The sequence below is a fragment of the Artibeus jamaicensis genome, unplaced genomic scaffold, assembly GCF_021234435.1.
Source record: "Artibeus jamaicensis isolate MK-2021 breed Jamaican fruit bat unplaced genomic scaffold, CSHL_Jam_final scaffold_754, whole genome shotgun sequence".
In the NCBI taxonomy this organism is placed as follows: domain Eukaryota; kingdom Metazoa; phylum Chordata; class Mammalia; order Chiroptera; family Phyllostomidae; genus Artibeus; species Artibeus jamaicensis.
In genome coordinates this window covers 8,188,447-8,209,099 of record NW_026522054.1, presented here as the reverse complement: position 1 = coordinate 8,209,099, position 20,653 = coordinate 8,188,447, and the positions used below count along the sequence as shown (strand labels likewise).

The 20,653-nt window shown below is 67.1% G+C and overlaps 2 protein-coding genes across 8 annotated transcripts in view; one reads left to right on the top strand and one right to left on the bottom strand.

The window, feature by feature from the left end:
- Positions 1–11,703, top strand: part of SYT2 (synaptotagmin 2) — a 38,272-nt gene extending 26,569 nt beyond the window's left edge. Inside the window, exons 2-9 of the mRNA XM_037161090.2 lie at positions 6,688–6,882; positions 7,613–7,779; positions 8,663–8,782; positions 9,036–9,203; positions 9,500–9,667; positions 10,050–10,167; positions 10,923–11,056; positions 11,443–11,703. Coding sequence (XP_037016985.1) covers positions 6,705–6,882; positions 7,613–7,779; positions 8,663–8,782; positions 9,036–9,203; positions 9,500–9,667; positions 10,050–10,167; positions 10,923–11,056; positions 11,443–11,649 — 1,260 coding nt within the window. The 5' untranslated portion in view covers positions 6,688–6,704 and the 3' untranslated portion in view covers positions 11,650–11,703. The remainder of the gene's footprint in view (positions 1–6,687; positions 6,883–7,612; positions 7,780–8,662; positions 8,783–9,035; positions 9,204–9,499; positions 9,668–10,049; positions 10,168–10,922; positions 11,057–11,442) is intronic.
- Positions 11,704–16,590: 4,887 nt separating this feature from the next.
- The window catches only part of PPP1R12B (protein phosphatase 1 regulatory subunit 12B), a 72,842-nt gene continuing 68,779 nt past the window's right edge, over positions 16,591–20,653 (bottom strand). For 5 of the 7 annotated variants that reach the window (XM_053659623.1, XM_053659624.1, XM_053659625.1 and 2 more), the window contains one exon: positions 20,385–20,470. Coding sequence is in view for 2 of the 7 variants with exons in the window: in XM_053659626.1 (XP_053515601.1) it covers positions 20,384–20,470 (87 nt within the window). In the remaining 5 variants the exon portion in view is untranslated. Of the gene's footprint in view, positions 20,471–20,653 lie in introns of all 7 variants that reach the window. The other 2 variants (XM_053659626.1, XM_037161147.2) reach the window with 1 other exon arrangement.

The following is a 20,653-nucleotide window of genomic DNA, read 5'->3' as shown; positions in this document are numbered from 1 at the left end:
AGCAGCCACGTGGCAGTCCCTGGGCAGAGGCTCCCTGCAACGGGGCCCTGTGCCGGACCCTCGGCGCCAGGAAACCCCAAGTCCAGCCCCTGAACTTTCTGCCCTTTCCCTCCTGCTCCCGCGCCTCCGTGAGGGAGACCAGCCTCGCGTGGAGGAGCCGGGGAATCCCTACGCCCTCCTGCCAGCATCTGACCTTGAGCTTGGGCCCTCAGGTCCCCCTTTCCCTCCGAAGAGTGGCTGGGGGAGGCGGGCGTCTCAGGCTTCAGTCCAGCCCCCGGCGCGGGTGCGAATGCGCAGCCCCTGCACGCAGCGGCGCGCGCGGACTTGCTGGAGCCTGGAAATCCCCGAGTCAGCTCTTTCTGCGCCCCGGTCGGTGACGGAGACGAGCGAGCTGCCGCGGCCCGCGGGTCGGAGACAGGCTGCAGCCCGGCTTGGGGCGCGTCGCCGCAGCGCCGCAGTGGCCGCGGGAGCGCGGGGCGGGCGGGGCGAGGGGAGGCAGAGAACACCGGCTCCGCCGAGCGAGCGGGAAATCCCGGGCTCCTCGGCGAGGCCCTCCCCAACCCTCGCACAGCGGGGCTCCTTCCCGGGTCGAACCCCAAACTTGGCCCGGGTTCCGAGGGCGCAGAGAGGAAGGGACTGTGCGGGGGCCGAAGCCCAGAGGGGGCGGGAAGAGGGGGGCAGGCCTGATGCCCGCGGGAACTCTGAGCCAGGGTCCCGAGGTCTCTGCGGGGGTGCTGGGGACTGAGGTGCAGGCAGAGGAGGGACGCCCAGGCTCCCAGCGCCCCTGCCCCTCCAGCCTGCAGAGTCCCGGGTCCCGCCGGGTCCCTGAGGCCGAGCCCCGAGATGGGTTCCGACCTGGGGGCCAGGCCGGGTCCTGCGCAGCAGACACCCCCTGCGCCCCGCTTTCTCCGCTCCCCAGGCGGCCGGCGGCGGCCGGCGTTCTGGGGCAGAAGGCACCGCGCCTCCCCGGCCCCTCCAGATCCTGCTCTTTGTCTGCATCCCAGCCGCTCCCTCCCGCTCCTTTCTTTCCCGACTCAGGAAACCTTCCTCCGCTTCCCTGAAGCAGATCCGCTGCTGCCCCGCCCGCCCCGCCCGCAGCCAATCCCCGCACCACCCGCGGCTCCTGAGGCTGGTGGGCGGCGGGGGCTGTAGGGACGCGCAGGAGCGCACGGAGTGGGCGGGGACTTCTCCGTGTTGTCCCACGGACTCCGGCGACGCGAAGCTACCCGGCCACCCCAAACTTCTCCGGGGGCGCGCCCGGAGGCACCCGTTCCCCCACGCGCGTCCCCCTGCACACCCCTCCCCTCCCCGCAAGCCCTCAGCAGTCCCTGGAGGAGACGGGCTCGGGCGCCCGGGCGGCTCAGGCGCGGGGATTGCCGGGGTGAGGGTCGCGCTTGGCCGGTGGGGATCGCCCTGGCGGGGCGCCGGCCGCTCCGTGTGCAGACTGATGTGAGGAGCATGTCAATTGGCGGCGGGGGAGCGGCTCGGGCTGTTACTACCGCAGAGCGAGCGCGCACGACGAGCCGGCAGAGGAGCCGCAGCGCCCAGCGGCGCGAAGGGGCAGAGGGGCCCCGGCCGTCCCGCCTTCGGCGCTCCCCACGAGCTCGGGCCGCAGTGCGGCCGGACGCCCCGGTAAGAGGAGACGGGCGGGGTGCCTGCGAGGGCAGCCCTAGGTCCGGAGTGAAGCCGCGTGCCCCGGGGCCACCTGCGGCCACCCCAAGGGCCTAGGCACGGGGGGGGGGGGGGGGGGGGGGGGGACTCCGGCAGGGTCGCCAGAGTGGGACACTCGCACTTTCTGGGCCCAGCGCTCCCAGCCAGATAAACCAAGTGGAGAACCGAGCGGGTGGTGGGGACTGGGCTGCGGAAACCCACTCGCGTGGGAACTGCCCGGTTAGTCCCGCGGGAGGCGTCCCGAATGGTCCTGGGGAACCCCTCGCCCCAGGCCCGGTTCTTCTTGCGGGAGCTGGGGATGGTCGCCGGGAGCAAGAGGGGGCCAGCGTCGCGGAGGTTGGGCCGCCAAGGCGTGGGGGCCGAGAACTTGGGGAGGTGGGGGAGGGGTGCGGGGAAAGTGGGTGCGGGGCGCCTGGGACCTCTGCCGCCCGGCCCACGGAGCCGGAGGGTCCACGTGCGGAGCTCCGGGGTCCCCTTGCGCAGAGCGGGGTGCATGGGGACCCTGGCTACCGTGGAGCCCGCTTCATCTGTGTGCCCAGTGGGGGTCAGGTAGGTGGCAGCCTCTCCCGCCCCTTCCTCTGCTAGAAACTTTCTTTCTCCAGGAAGCGCCCCCAGCGGGGTGGGCGGGGGGAACTGGCGGAAGCAGGGGCCCAGGATGCTGGCCAGCTGCGCGGTGCTTGGAGAAAAAGGGGTGGGGGATGGGGAAGGGGCCACAGGGCGGTAACAGCGCATGCTCCGCTGGGTTTGCTGTGTGACCTTGGACAAGCTGCTGCACCGCTCTGAGCCTCGGGGTGGTGGAGGTGCTCAGTGACCAGGCTCTGGATGAGGTACGGACAGGGTGGTCTGGCAAACCGGCCCTCCGGGCTCCTGCTTTGAGCCTGGGCAGTTAGGAATGTGTGGCCTTTGCTGGCTGGCCTCTCTGCTGAAGCCCAGTGTCCAGCCCCTGATGGCAGTGAGGAGCCGGGTACCAATAGGTTCCATGGGGAATCGCCCAGATTCCATTCAACCCGGCCTATGACCTTGGACAAGTGCCTGCCCCTCTGGGCCTCAGGTCTCCATCTGGAAAATGGGGGTGGCGGCCCGTACACCTGCAGGCCCCGTGCAGGTGGGGCCTGTCGAGGGGCCGGGCGGTGCAGCCTCCCGGGCAGCAGCCCTCCGGTGCCCTGGACTCTGGGGCGACCAGAGTGCCTCTTCCCCTAAAAGGCCGGGGGGCTGCGAGCCCCTCAGCCTGCTCACTCCCTCCGAATCTGCAGCGTGGGGGCACGTCTGACTCCCGGTTCTCTGCAGGGGCTCGGCCTTCCCCGGGTGAGGGGCAGGCGGGAGTCCAGGGGGCCAAAGGGGCTCGTGAAGGATCCCCCAAGGTCGTGCAGTCTGGCCCCTGACCCAGACAAGGGTGACGTGAAGGGGCCATTAGGATGACCCGCAGTGCCCAGCAGGTCCCCACAGTGCGGCCCCAGCCCTGCCCCGGGGGTGAAGGCGGCTGCGTTTTCCGTTGGGCAGAACCCACAGCTTCTCCCTGTGCCTCCGGGCACCGAGGGAAGAGCCCAGGATTAAGGTGGGAAGCCCGAGTTTAATTCCAGGCTCTGCCTCCAGGGCGGGTGCCCTTGTGTGACCTTGGGCACCCCCGTTTTCCTCTGCTTTCCTGGGTGTTGAGAGGCCAAACCGGCTGCCCTCCCAGGGCCTGCTGGCCTGGCCACTGTGGGCACGAGGCTCCGGGCTGGGGTCTGAGAAGCAGGGAGTGGGCTTGGCGGGGGGTGGGGCGGTGGGCTCCCGGGGTTTCCGGTGGGCACCCACCTTCTGCCCTCCAGCCCCGGGTGTGCTGGGTGTTCGCCACGAGGCCTTGGGCGAGTTACTGCCCTTTTCTGGGCTTCAGATAGTTGTCCAAATGCCGTGACAGCAGCCGTGGGTTAGGGCGGTGGTGGGGCGCTTGGGGCGGTGAGGCTCAGTGAGTGGCGGCTGCGCTGACAGTGGCAGTGAAGGCTGGTGGCAGCAGCCGGGGCCGTGGGGCAGTTTCTGGAGGTGCGGGGTGACCTCCCTGGCTGTGCACAAAGCTGCCCCACCGAGTGGGAAGAGCAGTTCTGTCTCTGCCTCTGTCTGTCTGTCTGTTTCCGTCCACCTGCCACATCTGCAGCAGTAACCTCATGGGAAAGAAATGGCTTCTCTGTGCTTGTGCCTCTTCCCCCGTCTGCCTCTCTGGTCTCTCCTGTGACTCGGACAATGGAAGGCCTTTTGCTTGGTCCCTGCACCTTCCGGGAACGAGCTGACCGAGGCCGGGAGGCTGAGGCTGGACCCCCGCAGCGGCGGCAGAGGCCCCGGCGGCCAGGCTGGACGGGGCACCCCGGGGGGTGGGCAGACGGGGGCAGCGTGAGTGTGACCTTAGACAGGTCACAGCCCCTGGGCCTCAGTTTCCTTGTTGGCAAAGTAAAAGGTTGGTTTAGATGAATTCACTGTGACCATGTTGGGTCTGCATGCGGGACGGGGGTGGGGCATTTGTCAGGCACAGTCCTGTGACAGCCTGGGAGAGGCAAGGACTGGTTCTCAGTAACAGTGCTGACAGTTAAGAGCAAAGGTTTTGCAGGCAGACAGACCCAGGCTCTCTCCATATTAGCTGTGTGACTCCAGACAAGTCACTAAACCTCTCTGAGCCCCGGTAACCTCATCATGAAATGGGAGCAATATTACCTACCTTTCAGGGCAGTACAGCATTGGGGACGGGTGGGGACAGAGTGCACAGTCCTGTGGTCATCACTTCGGGAACATGCCCCATTCCCGCACCTGTCCCACTGTCCCTGGGCTGTGGGCTTCAGGGGTTTGTATGCACTGGCCCTTGTCCCAGGGCTGTGGGTGGGGGAGCCCGGGCACTTGGGGCTGCAGCCGAGTGTGTCTGTTGCAGACTAGGCTGGGTGGTGAGAGAACCCAGCCCTGGCAGCGGGGGGGGGGGGGGGGCCTTCATTCACAGAAGGCTGCAGGGAGGGGCTGGGAAACGAGGTCTCCGAGACGAAGGCTGAGCTGGGTGGGTGGGACTACTGCAGGAGGGTGGGAAGGGGCCTGGAGGTGTCCTCAGTGCTCCGGCTTGATTCTGGGGAGATTGAGGGGCGCACCTTGCCCAGACCCACACAGCACATCTGCCCGGAGAACGGGCTGCACCTGCCCTTGGGCGCCTGAGCTCAGGGCCCCACCCACTCCCCCCTTGTGCACTGAGCCGTGTCCCTACCTCCACCGAGGGACAGGGCCCTGAAGGGACAGGCCACTGAGTAGTAGGCACCTCCCGGGCCGGGTGCCGAGGCCGGCGAGCCCAGCCCTCCCACTCCTCAGGGTGGACCACTGAGGCCCAAACAGAAGGACTAGTGCGCAGTGGCTCGGGGCCGGACACCCAGTTCCCTGGCAGAGCTTCCTCACACCACGGGGCGTCTCAGCACGCCAGGGGCCCGGGGAAACCCTATGGGCCTGGGCGAGGGGACAGGACCAGGACGGCCCCCGCACCTCGGCGTGCCCCCTTTCCCGGCCTGGCCCTGTCCCCTGATGGACAGCAGAGTCCTCTGGGGGGAGCCACCTCTGCTCTCAGCGCACGAGCGGCATGGACCAGGCAGGCCCGGAGACGGGACGGGCAGCGGTCTGACGTGGGACGAGGGCGGCTGCCACAGCGGCTGCGGTGCAGGCCCGACTCTGCCGCACCTTTGGGTTCACTGCCTGCGTTCGATGCCCCTTGTGTCCGGCCGTTGCCTCACACCCTCTCTCTTGCTCTTTGACCTGCCCCCTCGTAAGCCCCCTTGTTGTTCAGAAGGGCCGGTCCTGGCTCCCAGCTCCTGGAGGAAGCCCGCGGGGCCTTGCTGGGCTGGGGAGAGGCCGGGGGTCGCTTGCTCCCTTCTCCAGGCCGAGCCGCGGAACTGGGGCAAAGCCCTTGGCAGGGCAGCACACGCGGGAGCCATGTTTTCCTGCCTCTGTGCTGCCGTCTTGGTTGTCTTCTGCTCCTTGGTCCTGAGGTTGGGGAGGGACGGGGGCCCAAGCCCACGACGCGTCCTCGGCTGGAATGAAGTTCCTGACCCTGGCAGCTGCCGGCTGCTTTTCTGGCTTTTGCTCGCCCATGTGGCTGGTGCGATGGGCCTTCCCGGTTCACCAGAGGTGCCTCTGGAGGGTCTGGGAGCCCTGCAGCAGGAAGGTCTGGGTGAGGTCAGAGGAAGGACTTCCTGCTGTGGGGTCATGGCTCTGGCGAGCCCCCCCACTTTGGGTGGGACGTGGTGGCTGGGGGGCCGTCCCACTCGCTTCTCCTCCAGGGAAAGAGTCATCTCACCACCTGCCCCTGAAGGGGCCACGGTGACCTTCCTGGAGGTCAGGTCTGCCACCCAAGACTAGACCTGGTCCCATGGCTCCCAAATCCATCAGGGGGCCAGCAGGCCCTGGACACCCCATAGCCAGAGTGATGCCCTAGTGAAGCCACGGGGGGCCGGAGGGGGGGAGAGAGTGGGGGACTCCTGGGACGAACCACACACCTCCCGGGCCTCTTTCCCACAGGGGCCTCGGGAGCTGGCGTGAAGCCCAGCATCTTGGATGCATTTCCTTAGCTTCTGGGGGGTGAAGTGGGCGGGAAACACCAGTGGGCTCATCCAAAAAAGGACGGTGACACTTTGGTTGTCACAGCCGCACCAGGGCACAGACACAGTGGCCGGTGCCACGGGTGGTCGGCGACAAGCCTCGCCAATGAGGCCTCCGACCGCCCACCCCTGGCACATGGGCACCGAGCACCGGGTGCGGCTGTCCTGCATTCATGGCCCTCGAATCCCAGTGAAGGGGGACGGCAAGTAAAACGGACCATGTGTCAGGGGCAAGTCAGTGGTGGGGGGAAGGGCCAGGGGCCAGAGGCGACCGGGAACCGCTCAGCTGAGGCTGAGAGTCTGCAGGTGGCTCTCCACGGGGACAGCGCCTGCTGTTCGGCCTCAGGCCAACCTGCCTCCCAGGCTGGGAACAGGCTGGAGGGGGCCCCTGGGACGTCACCCGGCCCTTCCCTCTCACCCGCAGCCGTCCCCACCGCCACCATGAGGAACATCTTCAAGAGGAACCAGGAGCCCGTGGTGGCTCCGGCCACCGCCACGGCCACGATGCCCATCGGGCCTGCAGACAATGCCACCGAGAGTGGGGGAGCCGGCGAGAGCAAGGAAGACATGTTCGCGAAGCTGAAGGAGAAGTTCTTCAACGAGATGAACAAGATCCCCCGTGAGTGTCCCCGGGGCTCGGTGGGGGGCACGGGGGCAGGACCAGGAGCTGGGGTCTCCTCGCTTCAGGTTCGGGCTGGGTTATCGGGGAGCCCTCAGGAATCGGGCGTGTGGTCGGGCTCGCTGAAGGGGGCAGCGGGTTATGGACTCCCAGGAACAAAGTTCTCGCACAGTTTAGAAAAGCGTCAAACAGGTGCAGCTAAAAGAGGAAAAACGAAAACGAAACCACCGTTCCGGCCCCCAGTCTCACTCACAGACTGCTCTGCCGTGCGGTGGGGGGAGGCCACGCCCCTCACTTCGGGGTCCTGCCTGTTTTGTTTGAGTCTAGCCGGTGGCCACGTCATGGCAGCCACATGAGCTCCAGGTGGACAGAGTGATGGGCGTTTTTACCTGACGGGACCCCCGCCTTCAGAATTCCTGGCCACATTTTGGGGCAGTGTCAGGGGCGCAGCCTCCCCGGCTGAGACGGTGGTTCAGAACCAGGGACAGCAGCCAGGGCCCACCGTCCAGGGGTCTTAGCCCCTCCCACCCCCTCTGCGTCCCTCCCTCAGCAACAGGGTCAGCCCGGCTGACACGGAGCCCGGCCTCGTCCCTGCTAGTCCAGGGTGCCGGCTCCCTGAGAGCGGCGTGTCCGCGGGGCAGCGGGCGTGTGGCCACCAGTGTGGGGCAGGGCTGGGGCGCCCTCTCTACCCTGGGCGGAGCCCCGCTGACCCGGCTCTCCCGCACGGCAGTGCCACCCTGGGCGCTGATCGCCATCGCCGTGGTGGCCGGCCTCCTGCTGCTCACCTGCTGCTTCTGCATCTGCAAGAAGTGCTGCTGCCGCAAGAAGAAGAACAAGAAGGAGAAGGGCAAGGGCTCCAAGAACGCCATGAGCATGAAGGACATGAAGGGCGGGCAGGTACGGCGAGGCCCGCGCCCCCCAGACGCGCACACAGCCCCCCGGCGGGGCCTGCGGTTCCTCCGGTCTGCCCTGCGTTCGTGGGAGGGGACGGGGACCGTCCTTGAAGGGGCCGAGGCACAGAATGACGCGCGGGCACCAGGAGAGGCTGTTGGGAGAAAATGCTGGGCAGAGACACCCGCATCCGCGGGCCACGGGGGCGTGAGCTGTGGCTCCTGCCGGGGGACCCGGGACAAGCCTGCCACAGGGGCGGGGTGGGGATGTGACGAGGTCCAGCATCACCATCACACTCTCTGCCTGGTCCTGAGGGGCTGGTCGGCTGGGGGTGGCCCTCACTCGCCCAAGTTTCTCCTTTAAGGCTGGCAGAGGCCCTGCTGGGTAGTGGCAGCCGTGACCAGTCCGAGGAGCCCACCTGGGTGGGGGTGGACGGTGGAGGAAGGGCCTGACCTCAGAGCTCAGCCCGAGAGCACAATGCTTCTGCATGTTTGTGCATGTGTCTACACATGTACATGTGTGTGCACGCATGTGGGGGGTACGGGGGGGTTCAGGAGTGCCCCAGACAAAGTCCAGTTTGGGGTTTGAGCTGCAGGCTTGTCTGTTAATTGCATCCTTCCTTCCCCACCCTCCCCGGACTCGCCCTGCTCCCAAACACTGGACTGTGCGCTGGTATGTCTGGCCTGGGGGTGGGGTGTGGGTGGGACCTAACTGTGGGGGGGGATACAGGAGGGCCTGATGAGGGCTCTGGGGCACTGTCCACCCCCAGTCCCTGTCCCTCCCCAGCCCCCCTGGCCCTGAGCCGGGGGGCTCACTCCCATCGCCCCTTTGCCCAGCTGGCCTGCTCCGTTCTCTTCTGATTCTGTCCTTCCCTCCGCAGCCCCCACAGGATGATGAGGACGCAGAGGCCGGCCTGACCGAGGGGGAGGGGGAGGGCGAGGAGGAGAAGGAGCCGGAGAACCTGGGCAAGCTGCAGTTCTCCCTGGACTATGACTTCCAGGCCAACCAGGTGCGGCCCGAGGGTGCTGGGTGGGGGAGGGGGCCAGAGACTGCCCGCTTCCCACAGAGGGGCGGGCTGGGGACCACTGACCTGCCCAAGCTCGGGCCAGTCGGTGCCCTTCCACTTTGGTGACCCCTGTGTCACCCCAAGTTCCAGGGGCGGAGGTGGGGCCGACCTCCCTGTTGAGCTGTGGACTGTCCCCCGCCCAGACACTGGCCGTGGGGCAGCCCTGAGACTCAGGCTGGCCTTGCTGTCTCCACAGCTCACCGTCGGCGTCCTGCAGGCTGCCGAGCTGCCCGCCCTGGACATGGGCGGCACCTCAGACCCCTACGTCAAAGTCTTCCTTCTTCCAGACAAGAAGAAGAAATACGAGACCAAAGTGCATCGGAAGACGCTGAACCCGGCGTTCAACGAAACCTTCACCTTCAAGGTGACGAGGGCTGGGTGATGACACGGCCGTGTCCTGACCCCAGTCCCACTGCCTCCTGCCCACCTTCTTCGCTCCTTGGCCATGGCCGAGGCCCCGGAGCCTGCTGGGTCTGGAAGCGGGCCGGCTGGGCTGTGACCTGGGCAGTGTCAGGAGCCCCGCCCCCACTCTGGTGCCCCCTGAGCCCGGCCCCTCCTGTCTCCACGTCTCCGAGGAGTCGGTCCTCGGGCTGCAGGGAGAGCGCCTGCCCTCAGCAGCCCTGCGGTGCACCGCTGCCCTGACCCCACCTGTGCCTGCAGGTGCCGTACCAGGAGCTGGGGGGCAAGACGCTGGTGATGGCCATCTACGATTTCGACCGCTTCTCCAAGCACGACATCATCGGGGAGGTGAAGGTGCCCATGAACACCGTGGACCTCGGCCAGCCCATCGAGGAGTGGAGGGACCTGCAGGGCGGGGAGAAGGAGGAGGTGAGAGTGAGGCCGGCACCGGGGGCTCCGGAGCCCCCTCGTTGGCCCTGCAGACGACGGCAGCCCCCGTGTGGAGCGCAAGGCGGCTCCCGGGTGTCGGCATCTGGCATCGTCACCGTCCTTGCCCCCGAGCTCCTGCTGCTGACCCTTAGAGCCGGGGACTCTGGGCTCCGCGCCTCCGTTTACCCACAAGGAGAGCCCACGTTGGCTCTGACGGATCCTCCACCACCTGCCCTTGGGGCCGTGGGAGGCCAGGGGTTTGACATGGGGACAGCTGCTCATTGATTCCCCACAGACGGGGGGCCTGGGCGGGGGGAAGGGCCGACATCTGGAGGCAGAGGGGTGGCTGGGGTGACCTGGGCCCTGCGTCTGCCCCGCACAGCCGGAGAAGCTGGGCGACATCTGCACGTCCCTGCGCTACGTGCCCACGGCCGGGAAGCTCACCGTCTGCATCCTGGAGGCCAAGAACCTGAAGAAGATGGACGTGGGCGGCCTTTCAGGTGTGTGCAGAGCTCCTGGCTGCCACTGGGTGGCACCAGCGAGCCAGGCCCCATAGGAGCGTGGCCTGAGCCCAAGTACATCCTGCTGGACCCGGACGACCCTGGGCGGCCCTGAGTCCGAGCCTCAGGGGGTCTGGCTTCCCAGCTTCCCTTTCTCTGGGGCCCCCCACCCCACCTGGCTCTGAGCGGCCTTCTGGGCTCCCCCGCTGGGCCCTGGGTCAGAGAAGTTTCACCCCCAGCTGAGGGTGGAGGTGTTGGCAGTGGGCAGGCGGTGGTGTCACCACAGCCAGGACATGTGTCCAGGATGGGCTCTGTGGCTCCCCACAGGAGGTGCTGGGGGTGGGCGGGACCCAGCTGCTGCCTCTGCCGTACTTTCCCAAGAAGCAGCAGGGGCCGAGGCCCAAGGCCATGTCTGGGTACCAGCCCAGCCCTGTCACTGACCCAGTGTGTGACCTTGGGCAGGTGACGTCCCTCCTGTGGGCCTCGGTGACTGCTCTGCCAGGTCAGGAGGATGGGATGGTGTCCCCTAGCAGCCTCGCTCCCCTGCCAGGGAGGGGTGTCACCAAGCAGCGTCATGCGCTCTCCCCACGGCCTGGCCCTGAGGCCCCAGGGCCATGCTCTGGGCAGCCCAGGAGCTGGGCAGGGCTGTTCCCCAGAGGGCGGCCCCTGAATGGGGTCACTCTGCGTGTTCGGGTGTGACTACGGCCTCGGGTGCCTCAGCTGACGGCGCCCTGGGGCGGGCTGTCCCCACACAGACCCCTACGTGAAGATCCATCTGATGCAGAACGGAAAGAGGCTCAAGAAGAAGAAGACGACGGTGAAGAAGAAGACGCTGAACCCCTACTTCAACGAGTCCTTCAGCTTCGAGATCCCCTTCGAGCAGATCCAGGTGCCTGGGCGGGCGGGTGGGCGGCCCACAGTCTGGGTTGGAGGAGAGGGAACTGGGCCCCTTGCCCAGGCGGGTGGGGCCTTGTCCCGGCCCCCTTCCAGGGCAGTGGGCACGACTGGCCAGCACACTTCCCTTGGGACTGAGCGGGCGGGTTTTCTCCCCCGAGTCCCCGGTGCCTTGCGCTCACCTCCCAGTCTCACACTCCCCATCGGCCACCGTAGTCAGAGGTGGATTTCCTGCGTCCGCGCCGCCTCACCACCCTCCACCCTTACGCACCAGCACCGGGGCTGGAGCGCAGCCTGTGGTCCCCAGGGGCGGAAGCGGGGGGGCCGGAGCCAGGGCCCTTGCCTTCCCCGCCGGCCAGCGCCCGCCCTTGCCCCCCACAGAAAGTGCAGGTGGTGATCACTGTGCTGGACTACGACAAGCTGGGCAAGAACGAGGCCATCGGCAAGATCTTCGTGGGCAGCAACGCCACGGGCACGGAGCTGCGGCACTGGTCCGACATGCTGGCCAACCCGCGGAGGCCCATCGCCCAGTGGCACTCGCTGAAGCCCGAGGAGGAGGTGGACGCCCTCCTGGGCAAGAACAAGTAGGCAGCGGCGGCCGCCACCCGCGCCGCTGGCTCGGACGCCGACGAGACCCAGAGCTACCAATACCTCAGTCACTCACCCCAGAGGCCCCCTTCCCATTGTCCGCGCCATGTCCCGGTCGCTCCCCCCCATCCGTCTGTGTAACGGCCGGCTTCCCTCTGGGGGCCCCCGCAGGGTGAAGAGGAGCCTGGCTCTTGTCACCGTCCAGGAGCCGTCCCGCTGCATGCCCGTCACGGTCCCCTCCCGGTCGCAGCCCCACTCGCCCACGGAGTGAGGCCCTCTGGTGGCAGGCAGCCCGGCACGGCCCCACGGTGGGGTATCCGGGACCAGAGTGCGGCAACACCCCGGTTTGCTGTCGGGGAAGGGGGCCCAGTGGCCAGCGGTCCTATGTGTGTGCGTGTGAGCGCGTGTGCGTGCACACGACTGCGTGGGTGTGAGCATCTCTCTGTGTCCCTGGAACGAGCCAAGAACAGTGACTCCCTGCAGGGACGGAAGGCTCTTCAGGGCCCCCCAAGGGAAGGGGGTCCTTAGCCCACGTGGGCAGCTGCCTGGGAGGCAGGAGGTGGAGACTGGGTCCGTCCCCAGCGAGGACCACCCCTGATGCCGCAGACGCCCTGCTCCGGCCCTGGCTGCCCCTGAGGGGGGCATTTGCGACGTCCGTGGTCATGGACGTGGGGACAATCGTGGGGTGGGTCAGACTCTAAGCGGGACTGTCAGCCCTGGGACCTCACTCTTGTCAACCGTCCATGTCTGACTATGAAGACACGTCTCCCCGGAAGCCCAGCTGCACCCCCCACCCGACGCTTCCGGGGCAGCAGACGCCCCGCCCCTTCGCAGGACGGCGCCCTGCGCCCTGCGGGCCCCTCCCATCACGCTTTGGCTTGTTTTCTTTCCATCCGAGTGGAGTAGCCTGTGCGGAGCCAGGGGGATTCACCCGGAGGGTCGAGCTGTCGTTAGCTCCCCGAGGCCCAGGGGACAAGGGGGGTCAGTGGACACACCGTAGAGGTTTCCTGGACGAATGAGGTGAGCCAGGCCCTTATTCCTCAGGGCGCGTCTCTCCCGGGCCCCCAGGCCGGCTGGGCCTCCCTTCAGATGGTGGTGGGGGGCGCTGGGGTTTCTGCCCCGCGCTCTGGCCCCCGCTTCCTGTTCACCTTTGTCCCCAGCATTGATAAAAAGCCATATATGTGTTCCTCCAGTTTGCACTGGGTCCCCTTCCAAGCCTGCGGTGGGGCTGGAGCGGCAGCCGGCGGCCCTTCCCGCCCAGAAACCTGCACCACCTGTGCGGCCGGCCGCCTGCGCCCGGGGCGGACGGCCCGAGTTGCAGAGTGAGGCTTGGAGGGAGCGGCCCCAACGAGGCGTCTTCTCGCTGTGCTGAGGGCGGGAGGGGGTGCTGGTCGTTGCCGCCCCTCCGCAGGCGGCGGGCCCCACTCCTCACGGGCGGCCGTGGCCGTGGGCCTGTGTGTGTGTGCACGTGTGTGCGTGTTTATGGGCATGTTGGCAGCCACGAGGCCGGTGGGCGCCGACAAGGTCGAGCGTGTGGGAGAGCGGGTGCCTGCAGAGACGGACGTCGCAGGGCGCTGGGCTCGGCTCCCTCGCCAGCGCAGGGGCATTTCGGTGCTTTCTCAGGGCTTCCCGTCCGCTTTCCCTCGTCGGGTCCCACAGACCTTGTCCTAGGCCCTGCCCAGCGCCCTCCCTCCCACCCATGTCCACCTGGGAGGCTTCCAGAGCCCAGGGTCATCAACCCCCATCCTCACAGGAGGGCGGGAGATGGCAGGCGCCTCTACTGTCTCCAGCTGGGCCGGCTCTGCGGCACCAGCTGGATGTTATCGTTCTGGGCCCACCGCTAGGGGGCAGCCTTGAGGGCCGGGGCACGTGCGCGGAGGGCGGGAGGAGACAGCTGGGTGTGGGGAGCCCGTGGCCCTGATGAGCCCCGGCGGCAGAAGGCACCTGCCAGGCCTGCCTGTTCACTCTCTCCACCTGGGCTGCTGCTCCCGGAGCCGCAGAGTGAACCCCGGGCTGCTGGCCCACGGTCAGGCGCAGTGTGGGTCAGGCTGCCGGTTTTCAGGACTGAAGTTCAGTCCAGGAGGGGGAAACAGAGGGCTGAGGCCTTGAAGCCCACCTCAACCTCCCCGCCCTGAAACCCAGCTGAGGTCAAGAGCTCAGGTTTTCTCCTTCCCTCTAGACCACTCTAGATCACAGGTGGCACACACAAGGCCCGAGGACTGAATCCCGCCTTCCACCTGATTTTATCCGCTCGGCACCTGGTTTCTACCCGGCAGCAGTGCCAAGCTCCTTGCCGCTAGTTAAGGAGTAGTTGCATTTACACAGTCCTAAAGTCACATTTGGCTCTTCGAAGGCACCTGTGAGGCTGATGTGGCCCCCAGGGAACATGAGTTTGACGCCCCTGCATCTTGAGCTCTGGAAGGGAGACCAAGGTGGGGGGCGGGGGCAGGTGCTGGGCATGGGTAGGCAGTGACTCTCTGGGGCCCCTCAGCTGCCCAGTCTGTCTGGGGTGACAGAGCTCACAGGCCTAGAACATCAGTGGGAGGGGGGACGGGGTGCTTCAGGTCTCCGGCCAGTGGGTGCTCGTGGGTGGGCCCAGGAGTGGACAGACGTCCCCTGCAGCCTGGGAGTGAGAGGCCCCTGAGTTCTTCAGCGTCCTGAGTTAATTCGTGGCCTCGCCCAAGCTCTGTCCCTGGTGCTCTGCCCCCCACAGGTAGGAAGAACTGGAACCAGGGACTGTCCCCTCCTCCACTGGGTCCCTCCCCCACCCCCAAGGCTGGCAGACAGGGAAGTGTCCTTGGGCCTGAACTCGGTGGCCCAGAGCCCGGTGACATGCTTGCCAGACTTGGCAAATGTACCCCGGTAGCAGCCTTGAATTTCAGATGAACAAGGAATAATTTCAAAGCGCAGGCATGTCCTGGGGGCCGCCTGGGACACAGTCTGGTGCCTCCGGACCCCATGTGCCCACCTTTGTCCCAGGGGTGCAGACTGGTCCCAGGCGTACTTGCGCCTGTTTTGGAGCTGAAATACTGAGAAGGGGACACTGACTTGAAGACACATGAAAATACTTCATTTTTAACTGACAGCAAAACAAGAGCCTTTTCAAGCCATTTGCGCCCGGCCCCCCAGCCCTGCGTGCACTCAGTTGTCTTTGCAGACGGCTGCCCCCACAGACCTGCGAGCGAGCCCCTGTTTCCCCGAGGTGCATGTGTGACCTCCTGTACCCAGCGCATGGCCCGGCTGAGGGCCCCACCTCACACCTCCCGGTCTGTGTCCTGGTCTGTCCCTCGTCCCCACCTCGCCCACCGGGAAGCCCCCGGGGTCTTCGGGCTGCAGGGCGACCCTCTGGGCCCCATGCTCTGTGTGAACCGGTGTCTGGTGTCCCGAGTGTGTGAGGTGCCCCTTCACCCACCGTGTGAATTAACTGACAAGCCATAAAGGGGCTGCTGGAGCTGGGCCCGACTTCTCCCGGGAGCCCTGTGCCTGACTGGCGCCTGCAGACCCCTCCAGAAGGGCTCACATGCTGCTGTCCCCGAGTCGGCACGTGTCCCGAGGACGAAGGTGTCCAGGGCTCCTGCTGGGGCCTCGGGTGCTGTGGCCGAGCCCTGGCAAGCTGGCTCCCACCTCCACCCTCGGTGCCCGGGGCCTCCCCAGGCGCTCCCGCCTGCTGGCTCTCCGGGGGCCTGTAGAGGGCGCCCAGGGTGCTCAGGAGCAGCCCCTGAAGCTCAGCCCAGAGCCAGGTCCCCATCACCATCCGGTGGATGGTGTCACTTTCCACTGAAGGGCCAGGTCCCTGGACGGCCCGGGGGCCGCAGGGCTCCTCTGGGAGGAGAGGGCAGGGTGGGGGGCGTCAGCCAGGGGCCCAGGTGGCCCCCCGGCCTGCAGCGCCCACCCACCTGAGCAGGCGGCTGGGTGAGCGTGCCCAGGGGTGAGGACCATGCACCGGGCAATGGGGTGGGGGTGGGGTGGGGTGCGGTGCGGTGCAGGGGCCTCGTCCGAGCAGCAGGGCCGGGTGCCCAGGGCAGTGGAGGGGACGCAGAGCAGCAGTCAGGAGTGAGGCCCCAGTGAGGCCCGGCGTGTGACTGGTGACAGTGGGGAGCGTCCCCCACACCCCTAAACTGGGTCCCTCTCACAGCAGCCTGGCTGGTCACCTGACACCTCCCCCCAGTCTGAGAATGTGATTTGCTGCTTTCTGGAAGCTTCAACACCAGGGGGCACTTGAGCCTGCCCGGCCCCCTGTTACAACGGCCCCACCAGGAGCCCCCCCCTTTGTCCCCATGGGAAGGACACGCGTGCAGCCCCCCAACCCCCGCTTGGCAGCGCCTCCCCCCTTATGTGGACCTTGTCTGACCTCTTGTCAAACTGTCATTTTGTAATGAGCTGTGTCTCCTTATTAAAGAAATGAGCTCAGAGAAACCTGGGGGTGGGGGGCGTCTCTAGTGGTTTGCTGGGTGGTGGGCAGTGGGTGGGCTGGTGGAGGGGGGGGTTCAGTGGCTTAGAGCCCTGTGTCTACCTGAGGGGAGTGGGTGAGTGCCAGGAGGGGACGGCTTTCCTGGGGGACGGGAGGGACTGGCCCCGGGCTGGCCTCCAGTGGAGCTGGGTGTGGGGTCACCAGCCACCAAACCCTGTGGCTGGAGGCTGCCCTGGGGACCTTGGGAAGTGAGGGCTGCTCCACGGCCCTCAAGTGCCTCACGGCACAGACCTCCGACGTGGGGCTTCTGTGGCCTGGGCTCCGGGGTCCTCAGGCCGGGGGTGGGCAGGCGGCAGAAGGCGAAGGTGTCGGTCCATGTAGGCAGGTGTGGCAGCTGGTCCCCGAGCCCTGCTCTGTCACGCACGGGACCCTGCTCCTCTCCTGACCCTGGGTCCTGGCTCCTCCTGGGCCTGCGGACCCAGGGGGCCCACGTGTCCCTGTCTTGGGGACCCACAAAGCAGAGACGTGGCCACACGGCTGAAACAGCTATATTTTCCTCACTTATAAACACTGTCGTGCTCACAGGCAACACACAGGCGTGAACGGTGTTCCCCGAACTCTGAAACGCAGGACACTCGTAATGTGACGTAAGAGCCACCGGGAGAACAAACCCACCCATCAGGGTTGAAAGGCCACTCGAAGTTGCATAAAAATACATTCAGCTCACAAAGCGACCGGCCCGACCTCCCAGGTATTTTACAAGGGGCTGAAATCCAGCCACACTGACCTCTGTGCTGATGGATGTGGGGGCCGGGGGAGGGGGGAGCGAGCGGGAGGAGGAGACGCAGAGGGAGGCACCGGGGCCCTGTCTGGCCGAGCTGGAGGCAGAGGGGGGCAGAGGGCAGACTCCCGTCCTGGAGGGTCAGGCAGCAGCCTTTCCCTCCCCAGGGCCAGCCCTCGGGGGTCAAGGGGCACTGGGGCGAGGGCTCCATCCTCCCCAACCCAGGCCCCAGGAGTGGGGGGGCCAGGCAGGGGTCCCCAGGTCAGGCTCGGCCCTGGTTTCAGGGCCCGTGTGGGGCTCTTGCCTTCTGCAGGCCTGAGCTGCCCCAGGGGCTCTGACAATGTCGGGGTGGCGGGGTGGCCGCCTGTCTCAGCACAGGGGCCTGCGGTGCCCTCTCCCCCACTGGGCCTGGCAGGGGGCCCTCGGGTCCCAGACGGGAGGGGTGGTGGTGGCTGGTTGCCGGGAAACCTTCCCTGAAGCACCATCGTCTCGGAGAGGAGAGCGGGGAGTGCGGTGGGAGAGGACGGATGGACACAGCACCCTGATGTCACCTCCAGGGGCCCCGCGGGGACATGTCTGGGAGAGTCCCAGTCCCGGTGGGACTGCTGCAGGCAGGGTGGGCGGCTGCTCGCAGGACGGGGCTCTGTCTCCATGGGACCCAGACTCCCCAGTGCCGGTGGGCAGATGGGCCTTGGTCCCAACCGTGTCACCCCTCTCCAGGGGACGTCCTCACGTTGCCCCCTAACCAGGACACATCTCCCCGAGGGCCTGCAGGTGCGGGTTTGGCCCCGGCCACAGCTGCCAGGGGGTCCGAGTGGCCTTCGCCGCCGCGCACTTGCCGGCCAGGGTGCTCTGCTTGCTCTTGGCCCCCGGGACCCCTCGTTCCCTGGCAGCCGTGACAATGGCAGGTCCCGGGCTGCCACCAAGTCTACCTCAACAGCACACAGGCAGTCAGTAGCTGACCTCGAAGGGGTCACGGGGGAGGGAGCTTGGCTTTGGTACCCCTCCCCCATGCTGGCAGCCAGCACCCCACTCTGCACCCAAGGACCCAGCCTTCTGCCTCTTCCCAGTGTGGGGGTCCCTGCCCCCCACTCAAGACCCCCTCAGGGGAAGATGCCCCTCAACACGCGGCCCCCAGCCCACCCTCTCCCTCTGCCTCTGTCCCCAGAGCTGCTTGGTGGGTCACAGGACCGTCCTCTGAGGGGCCGAAGGCCACCTCGCACACCAGCCTAGGGCCCTCGACCTGCAGCCTGGGAGTGGGCAGGGCTGGAATGCGGCCCCGTTGGGGTGGAGGATAAGGTCCCTCGCTACCAGTGTCTCCCTGACAGCGGGACCAGGGGCCTGTCCCACCGGCCTGGCTGCAGGGTTTGGGCGGCATCCCCTCCTGAGAAGCCAGCAGCCTGCACGGTGCCTCGCTGGCAACACCGTCCGGTGCTGTGCTGGCCACACTCTGTGTGGCCCTGTGTCCTCCTCGAGAGGGGGGAGTGCCCAGCTGGGCAGAACAGCAGCCGCCCACCCCACCAGCCACCAGCTTCGACGGGGCCACAGGCCAGTGGGAGGGGTTGCAGCCTCCCTGCTTCCTGAGTGGAAGGTTCCAGTAACCACACATCTTGCCTAGGGCAGGGGACATGGTAAAGTGGCCCCAGTTGATGGCCCAACACCACTGTCACCAGGGGTTTGAGAGCCATCAGCGCGCTGTGGCCTCAGACAAGAGTGGGCTGGGGCCCCAAGGAGCAGACCCGCCGTCCGGCCGGCCGAGTGAGCAGCTGCTCAGGGCCCTGGCCAGGGCCTGTTGGGCCTCTGGGTGACTTGGCGGCAACCCTGGGGTCTGCGCAGGGGCAGCAGCCATGGGGATGGCGTCCTGAGCCCTGGGGAGGTGCCTGAACTCAGTCTGCATGACGGAAGTGACAGAGCTGGCAGCCGGTGGCTCCTGGGGGGCCAGCACGGCCCCAGGACCCAGGATTCCTGAGGTTGAAAAGTTTGTGACTTTGTCACAAGGAAACTTTCTGGCAAGAAAAGGCATCTTTGACACGGAGGGGCAGCCACCGAGTCCCAGTGCCGTCCGCACATGAAGGCACGGCAGGTCTGGCCTCCTGGCCCCTGTGGGAGGAGCGTGGAGACGTCTCCCCAGCAACTCAGTGTCTTCCTGAGAAAGAGGCGGCTGCCCGTGCCGCCCCAGCACCCAGGACGGCCAGAGAGCGGGCAGGCGACTCCACGAGAGGGCTCCCGGTCCCCAGGGGGGAGGTGCCCGTGGGTGGGTGATATCCCACCGGAGTCCCCGACACCCGGTCCCAGGACACCAAGCCCATTGAGGGGGCTGCTGGGGAAGAGGGTGGACACGGCGAGCCCCGTGTGCGGGGTCCTGCGTCCCCAGACTGGTGACGAGCATGGGCAGAATGTGCTGGCACGTCCTGGGGGAGGAGCGCAGAGCCAGAGGCCGGGCGCAGGCCGCACAGGAAACCAGTGCTAGGACCCCGCCGCAGGGAGCAGCGTGTGGGGAGCCCACATGCAGAGCAAATGGCCAAGGACCAAGACGCCTGCGACAGGCGGACGCTCACGAGCTGACACCGGGCCCTTGTGCAGGACGGGGTCTGAGTGCGGCTGGGTGGTGGCCAAGCCGGCCAGGGACGCGTGTGCTGGGAGAGGAGGGGACCACCCACACACAGTGCAAGGGCTTGGGGGGGCCCCAGGGGCCTCCCCCCACATCAGGGAAGCTCCCTATCAGAGCTGCCCAGCGTCCGAGTGACAGTGACCCACAGAGGCCACCTGAGGGTGCAAAGCTGGACCAAACGACCTCCGATTCCATGACAGTGGGTCACCTGCAAACTTCTGTGACTTCTGCTGGCGTCCCCAGACACGAACATCTCTCCCTACATGCGGCTGCCGGAAACCCTCACCCCACAGCTCACGCCACCCGTCCTCAGGGTCCCCACCGGCACCGCGAGTCTGCCCCACCCGCCCCACTGCCTGGTCCCCGCGTCACTCCCACTTGGACCACGACCCGGGGCGAACGGGGTGAGGCACAGGGGTCAGGCCTGTCTGACAGCCACTGTCGGGGGCAGGGGAGAGGACGATGAAGGCTGGCACAGGGCGGGTGGAGAGGAGAGGCCTCGGAACCAGGGCCCCCTGAGCCCTAGGCAAGGACAACTTGGGGTGGGAGCCGGTCGTTGATCAAAAGCCACCAGCACAAGGAGCAGGGAAAGCCAGGTCCTGAAAGGTGACAACTAGCAGGGACCCTTGTGCACTCGTCCCCAGGACTGAACAGAAACAGTCCCGCAGCTGGTGTGGCCGCTGTGCCCACGTCCCGCACGGGGCCTGCCGGGGGCCACCCAGAGGCTCTGGTCGGATCGAGGACCCGGTGGGGACCGGCAGGCAGCTGGGCCTTCAGCAGGCTCGTGTGGAGCAGAGTGCAGAGAGGAGCAGAGCAGGTGACTGCAGGAGGGTGGACGAGCGGCCTCTCAGCGCATCCCCCCCCCCCTCAGGGTGGGAAGCTGTGGCGGGAGGGGCAGCAGACTGGCCAGGCCTCCTCGGCCCCGGCTGCGCTACTTCGACAGTTTGCTGATGACTCGGATGAGCGCGCCGTTCTCATCTTTCAGCCTCTGGTTGTCAGACTTCAGCTCTGTTAACACCTGTGGGGGACAGGGGGGCGGCGTGTCAAAGCCGCAGGCGGCCAGGCCAGGGAGCAGGGCCGGACAGCCGGGTCCAAGGCCACAGCACACCCCCACGGCGTCAGGCAGCTGCTTGTGACCACAGGCTTGTGGGGGCCACGCAGGTGTCACGAGGCCTAGACCCAAGGCCCTGACAGGACAGCC